Source organism: Symphalangus syndactylus, chromosome 11 (genome assembly GCF_028878055.3).
Source record: "Symphalangus syndactylus isolate Jambi chromosome 11, NHGRI_mSymSyn1-v2.1_pri, whole genome shotgun sequence".
Taxonomy (NCBI): domain Eukaryota; kingdom Metazoa; phylum Chordata; class Mammalia; order Primates; family Hylobatidae; genus Symphalangus; species Symphalangus syndactylus.
The window spans coordinates 101394589-101414825 of record NC_072433.2 but is presented as its reverse complement, the minus strand read 5'-3'; the positions used below and the strand labels follow the sequence as shown (position 1 = coordinate 101414825).

The 20237-nt window shown below is 38.3% G+C and overlaps 1 protein-coding gene across 3 annotated transcripts in view; it reads right to left on the bottom strand.

Moving 5' to 3' along the window:
* The window catches only part of KCNN2 (potassium calcium-activated channel subfamily N member 2), a 147100-nt gene that overhangs the window by 88402 nt on the left and 38461 nt on the right, over positions 1–20237 (bottom strand). The window contains exon 4 of one of the 3 annotated variants that reach the window (XM_055298462.2): positions 11253–11671. The exons of 1 other annotated variant lie outside the window; for it this stretch is intronic. In XM_055298462.2, coding sequence (XP_055154437.1) covers positions 11253–11671 — 419 coding nt within the window. Of the gene's footprint in view, positions 1–7816; positions 7914–11252; positions 11672–20237 lie in introns of those variants that run through there. One more of the 3 variants, XM_055298463.2, reaches the window with a different exon arrangement.

Here is a 20237-nt window from a genome sequence, read left to right as displayed (position 1 = left end):
CATGTGAAGCACAGAACTGAACAAGGGAGTTAAGCCTCTTCAAAGAGCTCAAAGTCAGCTGTCTGTGTGTAGCTGGCTTTTTTCCTGCATGGCTTTGGGAGGCAAGGCAAGACTGACTTAGAGAAAGCCAAGGGTACATAGCCTCAGCACATTCAAACACAACGAAAATGAAAATTACAATGCAAGCCATGGAAAATATTTGCAAATCATATATTTGATAACATACTAGTAATCAGAATATACAAAGAACTCTTAAAATTTGATAAGACAAATGCCCCAGTTTAAAAATGGGCAATTTGAATTGCCATTTTGCCAAAGAAGATACACAAAGAACTAATGATCACATAAAAGATATTCACCATTATTAGTCATTAGAGGACTGCAAATTACAACCACAATAAGATACCACTTTATACTCACTAGAATGGTTATAAGACTATAAATAAATGTATATTAAGACCATATATTTCTGTATGTTTATATACACACATTAAGACATATGCATATGTGTATATTCAGGCATCCTGGCAATGCTATATATCCATATCCAGATATGACAATATATATGATATAATACACACACGTGCACACAACTGACAATGTTGTCAAGGATGTAATAAAACTGGAACCTTCAAACATTGCCGATTGCTGGTGGGTTTGTAAAATTATATACTCTTAGATGGCTACCTAAGAGAAAAAAAACATGTTCATCCAGAGAATTGTGTGCAAAAGTTCACAGCAACCCTATTCTTAGTAGCCAAAAACAGAAAACAAACTAAATGTCAGATCAACTGGTGAATGAGTGACCGAATTGTAGCATATTCTTACAACAGAATAGTATTCATCAATAAAAAGGAACAAACTTCAATACATACTACAACATAGGCAAACATCAAAATCTTTAAGTAAAAAAGACTAGATGTAAAAGACTATATATTATTTGATTCAATTTATATGACAGCCTCAGAAAGGCAAATCTATGGAGACAGATAGCATATTAGTGGTCACCTGGAAGACTGCAGGAGGGAGAAGGGATTTATTGCAAATGGGCACGGAGATGATGAAAGTTTTGGAGGGTGATGGAACTGTTCTAAAACTGGATTGCAGTGATGGTTGCGTAGCCCCTAAAATTCTTGGCTTGCACACTTTAAATAGGTGCAGTTTACGGTGCGTAAATTATACCTCAATAAAGTTGTTTTAAAAAATGACAAAGATCCTTTTGTCTTTTTACGGTGTAACCAAAAATCATGGTAAAATTCTACATAAAGTTTTTAAATTCTAATATTTATTCACCAAACAGTCACTGAATAATGGCCACAAACCCAAAATGGCTTTGACTTTACCACCACACTATGGTTTAAATACTTGATGACTGGGCCTTTTTCAGTATCCCTAATTATTTGACAGCGATCTGACTATTTATTGACTCATGGGATTTTCAATGAGAGACAAAACAGCATTGGAACTATCAGGGTGGGACAGACTGATGCCCCTCTCCGCAGAGCCTCAGGAACCATCCATAGACTAGACATTGCTCTACCAGTCAGCAAGCAGCAGAGAAACAGTTCACATAGTCCCTCCTAAGACACTCAAGCCAAGAGGCTTCCTTGAAACACAGTAGGTGCTTTATTACCTCACACCAGCTTGCGGATACAATACTAAAATCTACCTCGTTCCCCATTTAATTCTCATAATAGTAAGCAAGTCCATTAACATGGACTAAGGTTATAAAATCTTAACATTATAACAGAAGGCAGATCCGTCCAAGGTCAGCAAAATATAAAATGTCTTTTTTTATGGCATGTAAAGGCACTTTTGTCTTGCATTTCTATGGTTGTATTAATACAATTTTACATTAAGGAAATATTTTAAAATAAAGAGTATAAAATTTTAAAAAGTACAATGCAGAAAATCCAGCAGGAAATAGGAAGCACTTGCATTTTCTCCAACCAAGCCCGATTTATGTCTAAGAAATGTATTAATTTCCTTAAAGACAAAATGGCTTGAATGTCAGCATGTTTACATTTAGACTTTGTGTTCCTTCTTTTTATCTGGCACAGTGGTTCTCAAGCTGAATTACATGAGAATGCTACCCAGGAGTGCACACATGCATGCTGCTAATGTATATATGGATAATTACAGGGATTTTCAAAGTCAGAAAACACTTAGGACCTCTATTCCATGAAATCTGTACATCAGCATGGATGACAGGATGAGGAGGGCCATAACGAACTCACTATGAGATCATTGAGGGTGGATTCCTGAGCTGCTGAGCTTTTCATGTTTTTTCTACGTGAATTTAACACTGCTGGTATTTTCAATCTGCATTCTTTAAACCAGGATCTCGAAGCCCCTTGCCAACAATACTACTCCTCATTGTTCTCTCAGGAGGTAGACCAAAAAGAGTTAAAAAATAAAAACAAGGCCGGGCGGGTGGCTCATGCCTGTAATCCCAACACTTTGAGAGGCCAAGTAGGCAGATCACCTGAGGTCAAGAGTTCAAGACCAGCCTGGCCAACATGGTGAAACCCCGTTTCTACTAAAAATACATAAAAAACTAGCCAGGCATGGTGGCGGGCACCTGTAGTCCCAGCTACTTGGGAGGCTGAGGCAGGAGAATCGCTTGAATGCAGGAGGTAGAGGTTGCAGTGAGCCAAGATTGCGCCACTGCACTCCAGCCTGAGTGACAAGAGCGAGACTCCAACTCGAAAAATAAAACTACGAAAAACAAAACAAAAAGCATATCTACATAAGAAAGAAGAGAAAATTGAATTTGAGAGAGTACTGGTTTTTCTTTCCATAAAAGACTTTAATGACCAATTTATTTGGCAAACATTATACTTAGCATTGATGTTTTGCAAGTCACAGATGCAGGATGAATGCTTTCAAACTGCCGACTTTTATAACTTGAAAGGGCCCATTTTAAAGTTGTGACTCATTTATGAGCCTGAAAATGCTATATCTGTATGTATGAATCAGACCCACTTGGAAGTATAAGTTTACAAAGTATTACATTGCCATCAACCACAAATTACAAATCCATTGATGAAATGCTTAGAGTTTACTTGGCAACAGCTGAATCTTCAAGTGGTAGGAAATAATCTCATTATCCAATAACTATCCAATATTCTGTAATAAATCAAGGTGGATATGTTTTCCCAGCACTGCAATGAATATTTTATGACTATTTTTACAACTATTAAAGAAACCTGATCCCAAGTAACATGTTTCAAATTTAAGTAAATCATCAGGAAATAGGCATCTCTAATGGCTAGTGCTGGAAAAGGAGTAGGCCTCTGGGTGACTCTCCTGAAAATACAAAATAAAATCATGGCTGGCAGACCAGGAAAATGAGCTAGCACTCTAATATGTGGCTCCCTATTTCACATTCATCTTATGTAAATAATAAAAAACCACAAATAGAACAAGTGAAACTTTCAGATGCCATTCATCCCTTCCTCCATGACAACTGGCTTATGTTATATAAACAGATAAAAAACACTGAAACTGTTTTAAAATGGAAAACTTGAAAATTAGAACCCAGATCATTTAAGAACTCTATACAGAGTTGATCACATATTGAAACTTAAAGTTCATTTAAAAGCATGTTCTACAAAGAGAAGTAATGAATATATGTGGTGTTAGAGCAACAGATTAATATTAAGTTACTAAAAGACGCCCACTGCAATGCTAAATTAATTCACTAGATGTAAACAACTACCATCATATTTTTTGTTTTATTGGTGCTCAGAAACAAGGGTGTTCATTTTAAGTTAGTATGTACAAAATTATATTCAATGCCCATATCCCATATGCAAGTGCGACCCCAAATTACATATTCTCTATAGGGATATAGAGAAAGTGGGACCCCAAATCTCATATGCGCTATAAAATAGTGCTAAGAGACTAGAAATCTGTCTAGTTACAAAACGAGATATTCTCTCACCCTACATGAGCTTTCCCTTAGCAACTCCTTCATACTACTGATGTCAGAAGACATAACTGATCCTTGTGCTAAAAGCAGCTATTTTATATAAAACTTATGTTGTATGTAGTTTTATTATGGGGCATGATTTGACTGTAATATTCCACAATATACCATATGTGACGGTTAATTTTAGGTGTCAACTTAACTAGATTAAGGAATACCTAGAGAACTGGTAAAGCATTATTTCTGAGTGTCTGTAAGGGTGTTTCCAAAGGAGACTGGTGTGTGAGTCAGCGAACTGAGTGAGGAAGATCCACCCTCAATGTGGGTGAGCACCATCCTGGCTGGGGGCTAGGACAGGACAAAAAAGGTAGAGAAAAGGTGAATTCCTCTCTCTCCCTCTCTCTCTCTCTCTCTCTCTCTCTCTCTCCTGGAGCTGGGACATTCTTCCTCTCCTGTCCTTGGACATCAGAACTTGAGGCATTCCAGCCTTTGGACTGCAGGACTTGCACCTGCATCTCTTTGGATTCACAGGCCTTCAGCTTTGGACTGAGAGTTGCACCACTGGCTTCCTTGGATCTGAGGCTTTTGGACTTGGACTGAGCCACAATACCAGCATCCCCTGTCCCCAGCTTGCAGATGGCCTCTCCTTGGGACTTCTCAGTCTCCATAATCCTGTGAGCCAATTCACCTAATAAATCCCCTCTCATATATTTATATCTATATCCTGTTGGTTGTGCTTCTCTAACAGACCATATAATAAAGTATGTTTCAACTGCATTTCAGAAACCATCTTCCAGGAAATTAAAAACGAAAACAAAATAATACAACATAGCAGAGTATTAGTGACAGGGTGACAAAAAAGAGTGAAATCTACCTGGATTATTCTAATGAAAGAACAAAATATACTTCTAAGACACTGAATAGTATATTCTAAACACAACTGAAATTGAAGTCTCTATTTCTCAGGTTCTCTATGCTAATTTGAGAATAAATACCAAATTTATTTTCATCTATTAGTTTTCAGTGATCACGAGAATTTATTCTTTATTCATCTAAAATGCAGTTTAGACATCCAAAGGTATTCAAAAGTTGCATTATGCCTCTCCAGTTTGTCTACTTTCAAAAAGAGCAAATTATTGTTAAGTCATTTTTAGAAAATGTTCCCTCTTAACAAATGATATCTAGTTAATACATATTTAAGTGCCCTGAGAGATAAAATAATGGGAAAAGAAAGGACAATAGCTGGCCACTTTTTTAACCAAATGACCCTTTTCCATTCCAAACATTACCTGGAATCTCCAATTTATTACATATTATCACAATGTTTGTTTTTCTGCTTGGGAACACTACCACCGAAATACCTAACTCACCTTGGCTCTCTCTTTTCCTTTCCATCCCCAATTTGCCCCCTACCACAGCATTACAAACCTATGTCAAAAAGGAAAAGATTCCATTGAACACAGAAACATTATTGTGAATTTCCAAACTGTGCAGAAAAGTTCAATTTCTTTCTATCTCCAAAACTTCAGTATTGTCATGTGTCAAGTATGTTTCCCAGAAAGCATGGCCAAATACTCCTTTTCCCTCTTGGGTATTTCTAATGCATATACATATACTAAATGCTCTGAGAACTCTTACAGTGAAAAAGAAACAAAACTCCTTTCTTTGTGTAACACTGCACTGACCCACAATATCCAGTTCTACCTCTTGCAAAATAGCTACTATTCTTGCCCAGAAACTGTGCCCAGTAAAACACACTTTGGGGTGAATAGCTACCTATGTACGCTATCTTTACAAAACTAGAGAAGTCTCAAAAGGTACAAGTCAGGATTGGATAATTCCCAATCTTCAGGACCCCAGGCTCTGAGTTTCAGGTTTCTTCTAAAACATAAATGTTCCTGAAATTTCTCCTAATACATTCTGATTAAATGCCTTGGCCTGGGACCCCATGAACATGAGATCGCTTAGCAGCACTAGGCCACACTTCCCAGCTGCTTCAGAGGACAGTGTTCTTCCTGGGACTGAAGCCTACCTTAAAACAAAGCCAAACCATAACCAGAGAAAGAGTAGATTACTGTGGTCTGGTCTGGGGAAGCTGCTTATTAACAAATGTAGGCCACAGAAATAATGCTAGATTCTTGCTTCTCTGCTTCCTCCTATCATCCACCAAAGAGAGAGAGAGAGAGAGAGAATTTTTATTACCTACAGGTAAAAAAATTTCAGAGGTGCATGATATGCCAGGGAAAACAATATCACAAGGAAAAAATGCCTCCCATAGGATGCTCTCCCCATTAGTACAGAACAATTTCTAGAAACTTATAGAAATTCTGAATCTTGTGCTCCTAGAAGGACAGGAATAGGTTTTTAATGCAAACTTCTCTAGAAAGCTGTTTCTCTTTTTCTCTAGCTCTTTCCTTTTAAAAAAGTCCAAAAATCTAAGTCCCTTTTTATATATCTAACTAAAAAAATTTCTATCAGATGTGAATCTCCCCTTTTTACATGGAGAGGATGCTTGGATGGACCAAAGATGGAACTGGTAGGATTCATTCAAATCCAAATCCTGAACCAAATAAATAGAAAAGCTGTGTGTTATATTTAGTATCGTAAACTTCACATAAGAGGGGGAAAAAAGGGTCAGAAAATAATTATCACGGAAGTGTAAGATACTGGTGACATCATGTTCCAAATTGCAAATTTATGGAAAAACAAATTTTTTTTTTAATCTTTGTATCTTACAAACCACAATCTGGAGAATTTGTGCAGCAAAATGGGAAGTTTAATAAAAACCAAATGCGGAAAATCCTCTATTAACACAATGCTGGTTAATATTTTTTTTTCCTTTACACATTTGTGTAATGATAAAACATTACCTTGGGAAGAAGTCTTAACAAACCATTTAGCTGGCAAATGAATAAACTAAGGCAAAAAAGACGCGAGATGTTTGGCCTGAGGTCACTCAGCCCCTAAATTACACAACTGTGACTAAATCCCAGTGTCCCAATCCAGAGTTTTGGCCTCTGTCCCTTCCCCACCACACTGTCACAGATTTGTTTCCTTTATGTTAACTGCTGGCTACACACTCTCATTCTTGCTATGAAATGAACAGTTTCAACTTTTATTGCCTCTTTACATGAAAACAGGAATGGTCATCACCTCACAATCTGAGCATGTTAAAAAACACACAGACTTGGGGATGCTAAGCAAATGTGGCACAGCTTGCCTTGGCATTCTGTATTTAGTGATAATGGGTTAAAACAGCTAAGATGAACTATTTTTGAAAAGAAAATGTATGGCATGTACACAATTTTGAGGCTCTCTTAATTGGCCTTTGGAAGCAGATGCACTAGAGACCACCCGTGGAGATGTATATATTGTTAGACCTGGCTGTTTCCCTCATTGTTACATTGTTATGCATAATTTTTAATTAGGGCTTATCTTTATAAAGTAAATAGGTATGTCAACTAGAGTTTTCCATATTTATTCTTCAACCATCATAAGGTACATCTGCTCCAGAAAATATCATAAGCCTGTAAATACCACGATTGCTAGGAAACAAAGCATTACCATAAGGAGTCTACCTTTCCTTAAAAAGAAAACGTTAATCCCTCAAATGGCATATTTACACAGAGAAGTTCTAAAAAAAGGTTCAGAGACATGAGATTAAAAACTAGTCACTACAAAATTTCTGGTATAAGCAGGTGGGCTCAACAAGCATGCTGGCCTCAGCTCCTTCCCTTAACAACCTTAAAATGATTATAAATAATATTAAAACAAGCAGACAGCAAAAAAGCATGTAAACCCATCAGGACAACAAGAATGAATGACAAAAGTGTAGTTAAAAAAAAAAAAGCTAGAAAGCCAGTCGACAGGTGGCCACTGACTTACCTGACATGAGAATGCAGAATTCTGTGGCAACAGTGGTGAAAAACCAAGAGGCAACCGCACATGCACTGAGAACCAACCCCCTCACCCACGACTTAGGCACTGTTGGCACCAGTACCTCTGCAGGTGGGGATAACCATAGAGCTTCGAATGGGAGGATAGGTTCAAAAAAGGCATGGAGGCAGTTAGACACATAAATGTCCTCTTCTGCTTTGTAGAAACACTAACCGTTCTTTGGCAGCTTGGCAGAAGTCTGAAAATCTATTATCTGGAGACAGTACAACACAAGGTCTGTGGACCTACTGCAGGGCATCAGACACTGGAGAAAGCATGCTACTGTACTGATACCAGGAGAACAAGCAAATGTTTGCACAGTAACTGTTGAGACCTCTTCTTTGCCCTGTGTTTCAATGCCCAAGACGCTGTCACCTCAGGCTTCTGCTTTCACGGCAGGAGAGCAGAAAAGACTTCCAATGCACTGGTCAGATGGTCAGAGAAGATACAAAATATGTAAAGGTATTGAAATTGCTGTTCTATGTCCCCCACTCAAATCACCCTTTAATAAAGCCTGCAGTTGACAAATTTGAAGTACATATGAAAAGCTCCTAAAACAGAAGCCAAAACAAAAGAAAAATGCACCTTTGGGGAAACAAAATGCAAAGAGAAAAATTTCAAAAAGCCATAATTAACATCTCCAGAGAAAAGTTTCTATGAAAGAAAATCACGACGCTATTAAAAAAAAAGGCATTCAGGGATCAAAAATTAGGCACTGGAAATTAATACACAATACAGAAGAAATAAAATCTCAATAGAAAGTGTGAAAGATAAATTTGAGGTTATCTTCCATATATAGAGCAAAAACAAATGGAAAACTATAAACAAAGAATAACAAAATTAGGGAATAATATAGGAGGGCCATTATCCACACAACAGAAAATAGGAACAAAAATCATTAAATAATTCAGAAAAATCTCCAAAAAATGAAGGACATGAATTTCGAGATTGAACAGGTCCACCAAGTTCCCAGTACCATGGATTAAAATAGACGCATACCAAGATACATCCTTGTGTAATTGTAGAATACCAATACTAAAAGCCTCCAGAAAATAAATAAATAAATAAAAAAGGAGCACGGCATCAGACTGCTAGACCCTGAATACCAGAAGAAAATGGACCCTTCAATATTCTGAAGTAAAGTGATTTCCAATCTAGAGTTTTATATCCAGCTGATTACCAGTTAACCATGAGAGAAGACTAAAGACTCCCATATCTGCAAGATCTCAAAAATATCTCTCTTACACACTACCTTTGCTTCAAAACTACTGGAAGACAGATTCCACCAAAATAAACAATGAAGAAAGAGGGTGAAATGGGGTTCAAGAAAGGGGCTACTGAGCATACAAAAAAGGCAAAGAAAGTCCCCAACATGATAGAGATGCAAGTCAGAATGTTCCAACAGTCATTTCTTCAAGGTGAAGTTGATAAATTGCTTAATATATTTGAAAAGAGTAAAAGGTATTTATATAATGTGAGAGAATTTAGACATGATTTAGTGATAAGTATACAGAAAACTAAGCAAATAAAAAATGAGGCAACCATTTCTTCCAGAAAAAATAAAAAATGTGCAGGAAAGGAAAAATGATTATGATATATTATCTTGTTCAGCTACAATTGCAGTTTATACAGTAATAACAATATAAACATACAATATAGATTTTAGGGTTTATATATCTTACTGGGAGATAGGGAGATAAAAATCATTTTTTCAGGGAGGAGTGAAGTTGTGAAAGGGGTATGTTTATATATGGGAAAAGAAAAAAACCAAAAACTCTGACTTCCACAGAAGGAAGTTAATAGATAGTTCCAAAACAACAACAAAAAATCTAGATGCAGCAACATAAGCAACTGTATTTAAAATACAAAAATATAAAAAGCAGTTACCAAAAGAATGGCTAAAAAGATTTAAAGTGAATGCTTCTGGAAAGCTGGAATGAGATGGGGGGGTGTTCAGGGTTCACTATTTTTTTTTGCAGCAACTCTCATATAGCTGTTTTTCTTCCTTAAACTATCTGAGTGTATAACCTTGACGTTCAAAAGCCAAATTAAAAAAAAAAAAAAAAAATTCGGCCTGGTGCGGTGGCTCACGCCTGTAATCCCAGCACTTTGGGAGGCCGAGGCAGGCAGATCACGAGGTCAGGAGATTGAGACCATCCTGGCTAACACGGTGAATTCCCGTCTCTACTAAAAATACAAAAAATTAGCCAGGTGTGGTGGCGGGTACCTGTAGTCCCAGCTACTCGGGAGGCTGAGGCAGGAGAATGGTGTGAACCCGTGAGGCAGAGCTTGCAGTGAGCCGAGATCGGGCCACTGCATTCCAGCCTGGGTGACAGAGCAAGACTCCGTCCCAAAAAAAAAAAAAAAAAAAAAAAAATTCTACAAAGACTAACATCTGAACTTTCAATACTCCTAGAAATGTCTAAATCATTCCTATGTCTCTACTGTTAATTTCAACTTGAATTTTCTTAACCAAGGTCATGTGAGGGTACTCCGTAACCCACTACGACACAACTATTCCTGTTTATGTCATAGGTCTATTTTTCTTTTTTTTTTTTTTTGAGACGGAGTCTCGCTCTCTCACCCAGGCTGGAGTGCAGTGGCGCGATCTCGGCTCACTGCAAGCTCCGCCTCCCGGGTTCACGCCATTCTCCTGCCTCAGCCTCTCCAAGTAGCTGGGACTACAGGCGCCCGCCACCATGCCCGGCTTCTTAAATGGCAAAGTTAACATTATTAACGTATAACTGATTAAGATCACTGAGCCACTCCTGAAATCTGAGAATATATGCCTAGGTCTAGACCACCAGAGCGCTGCAGACATTAAAACAAATACACATTGCCTGTTCTTACGAATTGTTGAAAGTTCAATACAAACTACTACGTATACCCATAACCTCCTTATCAAGTAATCATTTGAAAACTATTACATACAGGCACTAAAACCAACAAACCGCTTTAAGATATTCCCTAAAGCCCAGGCATTTTGCATCAACACTGTTTCACAGGATTTCTGTCTCAACGACAAACAACGCTCATAAGCAATCAGGCACAGAAATGACTCAATATTACCATTAAACTCACATTTCCAATAAAAGTGTCCTAAACAATTTCTAGGTCTCCAAATTTTGGCACAAAATTATAAAGGCAGCCCTCTACTGAAAACTGATCAAATTAGAAAGAAAACACACAAGCATGAAGGCATTTGCTCTATGAAAAAATCTTCAGAAAAGCTTTGTCACAGTCATTTCAAAGAAGCCTGTCAGAGAATCCAAAATTTTCAAGAGTGAGACACTACACGTCTCAAGTCTTAAATGTTTTTTTTTTTTTCTTAATTGTGAAGATACCACATGGTAAATTATGTTCTCAGGAAAAGAAACAAACTTACCTTTCACAAGCTCGGACAGTCCATGCGGCAATTATCCATAATGAGATACTAAAAACCAACAGTACAGTTCCTGGGCATATAGTCATTAAAGTCTTCATAACAAAACGTGTATTGAAGTTTATCTTATTAAGTGCTCCAATGCTTCTAGAGGAGGCATCAGTGAAAAGTTTGCTATGTAAAAGCATGACTCTGGCAATCAGATAGAGTCTTAAGAACATTGGTATAGATAAAATAATATCCACATCAGCGGTGGTTGTGGATGGGGCATAGGAGAAGGCAAGCCGGGCCGTCCATGTGAATGTATAATTCCCAGGTATGGGATGAATAGCACACACCAGTATTTCCAAGCAGATGAAGAAAATACGCTCATAAGTCATGGCTATTCTCCAGTCATCTGCTCCATTGTCCACCATGAACAACTGAAAAAATAAAGTAGAAAATCAGCTTCAGTATGGCATGAATGGTCCACAAGTGTTAGTGCAGATTTTAAAAACACACAACAGATGACTTTTAGCAATCATGGCAAGCTAAAGGTTATAACTTTTAAATGCTAGCCAGGTATACTATTTTTAGTAAAGGGTATTGGTATTCATTTTGTACAAATTAAATTAAAAACTTGGTACTCAGGAGCTGAAACCGTTTTGAAGTTCATGTTCCTGGACAATCACGTAAATAACATCGTTTTAAAACAGGGGCTTGGGCCTATCAGTCATGAAAACCCCCTCAGATGAAGTCGAAATGGACTCGCCTTATAACAAGTTGTTTTCCTCTTTCAGTCTGGATTTAAAGCCTTACACAATTCTAACTATATTCTCAGTGAAATCTATTTAGGGTGCCTCTGCAATCAGTTATACCCTATAATGCAACAACACATGAGCGTTCTTACAGGAAATCTTATTCTTGGCTTCAGAGAAAATCACAAGAGACCACAGACAAATGTGGCAGAAACATTTCTTCCAGTTTCCCCACGACTACTCTATTTTCTGTCTCTTTTCGTCTATTCGTCCATAGCTTTCCCTTGGATTATTCATTTATTTTCAATCTTTATTTAATAAAGATCCCTTTTCCCTCCTGTTTCTGTCATTCCTCACACCACAGTGAAAACAAACAAAATTTTTTAAGAAGAAAAAACCAGAGAGAAAGCAAAGTAAATAAATAGATACATAGATAAAGAGTAAAAGGGACAGAAAAGAGTATCTTCCTCTCTTCCCTGGCTCTCTGTAAACAAGTCCTCCAGGCCCTGGCAGTCTAGAGACAACCAGAAGCATTTGGAAATGTGTGATGGCTTTTCTGACTGCCACAAGGACTTGCAAGGGACACTGACACTTAGGGCCCAGAAGCCAGGGATGCCAGCCATGCTTCAAGGCTGACAGTCCCACGTATTAGGAAGACCTTTGTTTTGAGAAGCTACATATATTCCAAAGATACTGTCATAGCTGCCTTTGGAAATTACTATCAGGGACTATTACAAGTCACATAAATAAAATAGTACTGTTCTTTAAATCCACATTTCCATTCTTACCAAAAATGTTATTATCCAGCTTGATTGTCTACTTTCTTCACCAAACTTGACCCTGAATGACCGGGCAGTGTGCAAAAATCAAATCCACTTCCAAACAGCTAAGAATCACCAAGACTCCAAATAGTCAAAAGCTGTGTGGCAAAGTCCCAGCTGAGTTCCAATAAAGTTATTCCCCATAATGTTTTGAACAACAGTACAAACTCGGGATAAATACCTTCCAAGGTATTTATCTGGTAAAGAAATGTCAGTCTGAATGTATCACTCCGATATACTGCTTACAAATAAGCCTCCTCCTTCTAGGACTGGCCCTCCTTCCATTCTCCCCAATGCACTTGCTCCTCTCACCGCACTCTACTCTCTTTTTTTCAGGCCTCTTTTCACTACTCCTCTGCTCACTTCCCTAACTAGGCTGGTTCTCTCTATTGAGTCTCACTCCTTCAACCATAATCCTACTGCCATTCTCAGCAGCATCACCCTTTACCTTTAGGTGATCCTGTCCAGGTAACTCTCAATCTGGAACCTGATATCCAGGCTGCTGCAGGCGGCCTATGGCCACCACGCACCTGTGCCTTCAAGCTCAGCTGAACCCTCAGAGTCACCTTGTGATCATTCCCACATCCACCATGGGTTGTTTTCCTTGAGGGCCACCACTGTTCCCCTTTCTCTCAGCATGCACTTTCTCCACAGTATCAGAGGAAATACCCTCTATTTGATACATTAGCCACAATCTTACGTACAGCCACACCCTTTCCTCCTTATTTTCCTTCTCTTTTGCTTCATGTGTCTAAAGCAATGTTTCACCAAAATCCAGTTCTCCTGCATCAATAGCCTATGGTGTAGTTCCTGTGCCCCTTTTCTCTCAGCAGAGTCTACAAAGTCAGACTTCTACTGTTTACTAAAAACAAAACACCCAAAGAGAACCACGGCTGGCTCCACGCCTACTCTAGGTTGTGTTTGTTTTCCCACTTATTCATTCTCAAACAACTTCCAGGCAGATCTTGCTCTCATTAGCCTACCAAGACTACTCTTGCTAAGGTCACTAAAGACACCTTCGTTATGAAATCTGATCCTCCCATCTTAATTTTTATCTTATTTGCCCTGTCATTCCTGCTTCCCTAAGAAAGATCTCTTTCCTTGGCTTCTGTGACATGTTGCTTTTTCCATCTGCTGCCACTCTTAAGGATCTCACTGTCTTTCTCTCCATTCTGTGTCCCTACTTGGTGTGGTTTGGATGTGTTCCCACAATATTAACCATCACACTACTGGAGTTCCTCTCTGACTTTTCTCTCACTCTGTACTTCCCTGGGTAGTCTGATCCTTCACTCTCCATTACCAGATTCCTCCTATCTTCCATTTTCTAACGACCTTTTAAAATTTAATTCAAGATTAACACCATTCAAAGGCCCACCATAGCCTGAAGGGTAAAATCTAATCTATACCCATAGCACACAAGCCATTCTGCAATCTGGTTTTGTCTATCTCTCCAACTTCATTGCCTACTATTCTACTTACATCTCCCTATGGTTGGAGATTCCAGAACACACCACCCTAATCATGCTTCTGGGTCTTCATACATTCTTTCCCATCGCCTGGAAAGCCTCCATCTAGCAAATTTGTATTCCTTCAAGACCAAACTCCACATCAGCTCCTCTAGCATGTAGTAGATGCCCTGTAAAAATCTGGAAACTCCCTCCTTTTTTCCACCGTGATCCTCATATGTGCTTCTTACTGATGCTGTCACATAAAGGACAATAAAAGACTTCTTAATAAGACTGTCTCCCCTACTTGTTAGTGAGACTCCATGTCTACCTAGTGGAGGATAAGAAATGCTTGATAAATAAACTTCCTTGTTATTTCTTAGTTAAAAGTGACTATCCTAATCACTGGATAGGTCCTAATATCAATTAAATGTGCTTGTGGAAGCTGAGAATACCAAAAGCATAATGCAAGTGAATGTACGACACATTCACCTAAATAATAAGTCATTGCAGCAGCATAATTTTGCAGTTCCACAGAGTCCAGACAACTTTCCTCTTTGGTAACTTCCTCACAAAAATGTTCTATTACATAGTTGTTTTTTTACTATCAAAGGTCTTAATACCTGAAATGTATTTTTTTATCATAGCATATATTTTAATGCTGACCCTCAATGTTGCTTGTTTATTCATTTATTTATCCAGTGTACTAAATACTATGTGCCAGGTATTGGTCTACCTACCAGCCATACAGCAGCACTTACGATGAACAGAGAATCTGCCCATTGAAACTAACTTTTGCTACGAAAAAAAAAAGAAAAAGAAAAAAACATAGTCAAGAAAGCAGACGTAAAGAAATCAAATAAAGTAATTATGCTTTTGGACATTGTTATGAAGGAGAAAAACAAGAGATGAAATAGAGAATAATGCATTAGAGATGACAGCAGATGTGGTCATCAGGAAAAACCTCTGGATAAGTACCATTTGATGCAAGATCTGGATTAAGAGAAAAGCCAGTCATGTAAGCAACCAGAGGAATATTCTAGGCACAGGAAAAGCCCTGTGAAGGGCTTTTAGCACATGTAAAGGCCCTGGGCTTTATAAAAGCTTAACATGCACAAAGAAATGAAGGAACATCAGAGTGGCTGAAACTTAACGATCAAGGGGCAGCATGAAAGGAGATCAGTCTGGAAATAAGTTTGAAGAGACTAACTGGGACCAGATAAGCAGGCCTTTGTTGACCCATGGTATCCAGACAAGATTTCAATCTAAGCCTAGTGGGAACCCACTAAAGGGTATTAGGCAGAGGAATGATGTAATCTGATTTACAGCCTGAAGGGCTCACCCATACTGCTCTGGGGAAAACAGGGTGAAGAGGGGCAAGTGGGGAAGGAAGGATAAAAGTTAGGAAGCTCTACTGCATTTGATTGGTTATTGTACCTCGTCACCTAAATTGGGGGACTGTCATGGAAATGGAGACAATGAGTGCACTGGTCATAAAGATCTTATAGCATACCAAATTCTCTGGCTCACAGCTAAAGCAGTGTCAAGAGAAAAGTTCATAGCACTAAATGCCCACGTGAAAAAGTTAGAAAGATCTCAAATTTAAAACCTAATATCAACCTAGGGAAACTACAGAAACAAGAGCAAACCAACCCAAAAGCTAATAGAAGACAAGAAATAACCAAAATCCGAGCTGAATTGAAGGAAATTGAGAAGCAGAAAACCATATAAAAGATGAACAGTCAAGGAGTTGGCTATTTGCAAGAATAAACGGATAGACCACTAGCTAGACTAATAAAGAAAACAGAGAAGATCCAAATAATCACAATCAGAAATGACAAAGGGGACATTACCACCAACCACATAGAAATACAAAAAAAAAAAAAAAAAAACCCTCAAAGGCTACTATGTACATCCCTATGCACACAAGCTAGAAAACTTAGAGGAAACAGAAAAATTCCTGGAAACATACAATCTCCCAAAATTGAACCAACAAGAAATGAAATACCTGAACAGACCAATAACAAGTTCCAAAATGGAATCAGTAATAAAAAGCCTATCAACCAGAAAAAGCACAGGACCAGAGGAATTCATAGCCGAATTCTATCAGGTGTATTAATATAAGCAAGAGCTGATACCATTCCTACTGGAGCTATTCCAAAAGATTGAGAAGGAGGGACTTCTCTCTATCACATTCTAGGAGGCTAGCACCAACCTGATACCAAAACCTGGCAGAGACACAACAAAAAAATAAAACTTCAGGTAAATATCCTTGATGAACGTTGATGCAAAAAATCTCAACAAAAGACTAGCAACCAGAATCCAACAGCACATCAAAAAGCTAATCCAACACAATCAAATACGCTTTATCTCTGGGATGCAAGGTTGGTTCAACATATGTAAATCATTAAACATGATTCATCACATAAACAGAAGTAAAAACAGAAATCACATGATCATCTCAATAGATGCAGAAAAGGTCTATGGCCATACCACCCTAAACACACACAATCTCGTCAATACGTGCAGAAAAGGCTTTTGGTAAAACTCAACAGGCCATCATGTTAAAAACCCTCAACAAACTAGACATTGAAGGAACATACTTTAAAATAATAAGAGCAATCTATGACAAACCCACAGCCAAAATCATGCTGAATAGGCTAAAGCTGGAAGCATTCCCCTAGAAAACTGGCACAAAACAAAGATGTCCTCTCTTACCACTCCTACTCAACATAGTATTGGAAGTCTTAGCCAGAGCAATCATGTAACAGAAAGAAATAAAAGGAATTCCGATACCAAGGGAGGAATTCAAACTATCCCTGTTTGCAGGTGATATGATTTTATACTTAGAAAACTCCATAGTCTCTGCACAAAAGTTCAGTGACTTAATAAACAACTTCAGCAAAGTTTCAGGAAACAAAATCACTCTATAAAAACCAAATTGAGAGGCAAATCAAGAACACAATCCCATTCATAATAGCCACAAAAATAATAAAATACCTAGGAATACAACCAAACAAGAAGATGAAAGATCTCTGTGATGAAAATTACAAAACACTGCCCAAAGAAATCAGAGATTACACAAACAAATGGAAAAGCATTTCATGCTCATGGATAGCAAGAATCAGTATTGTTAAAATGGCCATACTGCCCAAAGCAATTTACAGAATCAGTGTTATTCCTATCAAACTGTCAATGACATTATTTACAGAAATAGAAAAAATTATTTTAAAATTCACATGGAACCAAAAAAAGCCAAATAGCCCAAGCAATCCTAAGCAAAAAAAAAAAAAAAAAACAATACTGGAAGCATCATATTACCTGACTTCAAACTATACTACAAGGCTACAGTAACCCAAACAGCATGGCACTGGTACAAAAACAGACACATAGTTCAATGGAGCAGAAATACAGAGTTCTACAGAGTGCAGACATAATGCCACACACCTACAACCTTCAACAATATTGACAAAACCTAGCAATGAAGAAAGGACACCCTATTTGATATGTGGTACCAGGAAAACTGGCTAGCCACATGCAGAAGATTGAAACTGATCCCTTCTTTATACAATATACAAAAATCAATTCTAATGGGTTACAGACTTAAATGTAAAACCCCAAACAATAAAAACCCTGTACTATAACCTAGGAAATATCATTCTGGATATAGGACCTAGACAAGATTTCATGATGAAGACACCAAAAGCACTTGCAACAAAAACAAAAATTGACCAACGGGACCTAATTAAACTAAAGAGTTTCTGCACAGCAAAGGAAACTATGAACACAGTAAACAGACCACCTATAAAAAGAAAGAAAACATATGCAAATTATGCCTCTGACAAAGGTCTAATATCCAGCACCTATAAGAAACAAATTTACAAGAAACAAACAACCCCATTAAAAAGCAGGCAAAGGACATGAACAGACTATTCAAAAATAAGACATACATGCAGCCAACAAGCATATGAAAAAATGCTGGTCATCACTAATCATCAGAGAAAGGCAAATCAAAACCACAATGTGATACTATCTCACACCAGTTAGAATGGATATTATTACAAAGTCAAAAAATAATAGATGTGGCCAGGCATGGTGGCTCATGCCTGTAATCCCAGCACTTTGGGTGGCCGAGGCGGGGCAGATCACTAGAGGTCAGGAGTTCGAGACCAGCCTGGCCAATATGGTGAAACCCCATCTCTACTAAAAATACAAAAATTAGCCAGGCATTGTGGTGTGTGCCTGTAATCTCAGCTACTCAGGAGGCTGAGACAGGAGAATCACTTGAACCCAGGAAGCAGACGTTGCAGTGGGCCAAGATAGCACCATTGTGCTCCAGCCTGGGCAACAAGACCAAAACTCCGTCTCAAAAAAATAAAAAACTAACAGATGCTGGTGAGGTTGCAGAGAAAAGGGAATACTTATACACTTCTGGTAGGAATGTAAATGAGTTCAGCCATTGTGGAAAGCAACTTGCTGATTTATCAAAGAACTTAAAACAGAATTACCAGTAGACCCAGTAATCCCATTATTGAGTACATACCCAAAGGATTATAAATCATTCCTCCATAAAGACACACGAACGCATATGTTCATTGCAGCAGTATTCACAATAGCAAAGACATGAAATCAACCTAAATGCCCTTCATTGGTAGAGTGGATAAAGAAAATATGGTATGTGTACACTACGGAATACTGCACAGCCATAAGAAGAATGAGATCATATCATTTGCAGCAGCGTGGATGGGACTGGAGGTCATTATCCTAAGTGAATCAATGCAGGAATAGAAAATCAAATACCACATATTCTTACTTATAAATGGGAGCTAATTACTGAGTACACATGGAAGCAAAGAAGGAAATGATAGACACCAGGGCCTACCTGAGGGTAGAGGGTGGGAGGAAGGTGAGGATCAAAAGACTACCTAGGCTGGCCCTGGTGGCTCACGCCTGTAATGCCAACATTTTTGGAGGCCAAGGCGGGCAGATCACGAGGTCAGGAGTTCGAGACCATCCTGGCCAACATGATGAAACACCATCTCTACTAAAAATACAAAAATTAGCCAGGTGTGGTGATGCGTGCCTGTAGTCCCAGCTACTCGGGAGGCTGAGGCAGGAGAATCGCCTGAACCTGGGAGGTGGAGGTTGCAGTGAGTCGAGATTGCGCCAGTGCACTCCAGCCTGGGCAACAGAGCAAGACTCCATCTCAAAAAAAAAAAAAAAAAAAAGACTACCTATTGGGTACTATGCTTATATGCTGATTACCTACATGATACAAACCAAACCCCCCTGACATACAATTTATGTATGTAACAAACCTGCACATGTACCCTTGAACCAAAATAAAAGTTTAAAAAAATCCATTTAATAGAGGCACACATAAAGTTTTCAATTCTTCCACAAAGTAAAATGCTGTACGGCACAGAAAAACACGTATGTAATGTTTTCGGTTTCTCCCTCTTAATTAGTTTTCCTAGTCTCCCTTAAGAAAACAAAAGCCCTTTATCCTGATTCACCAAATAATAAAATACTGACTACCATCTAAACAACAACAACAACAACAAAAGTAAAAATCTTGTCAGAACTTGCTGATGGGCTGAATGTGGGAGCAATAAAAGAAGATGCAAACATGGCTATTGTGTTTCTACCCTGAGAAACACAGCGGATGATGGTGCCATTTCCTGGGTACAACAGGCCAAGGGCTGGAGGGAGGCAAGGAATGTTAAGAAATAAAAGGTTTCATTTTGGCCATTTACATCTGAGTATATACGCCAAAGTGCAGGTCACTCAGAAGAGAAGTCTGGACTACTGAAGTAAATTTCAGAAAATTGTTATTTGGGTAATTGTATGAGATCAAAGGAAAAATTAGACAAAGTGAAGAGAACAAAACAGTACTCAAGGCCAAGTCCAAAGGAAGCCCAAATGCGGAGGGCATTTGGAAGGTCAGGACATAAGAGGATCTGAAAAGCAGCAGGCAGTGAAGCA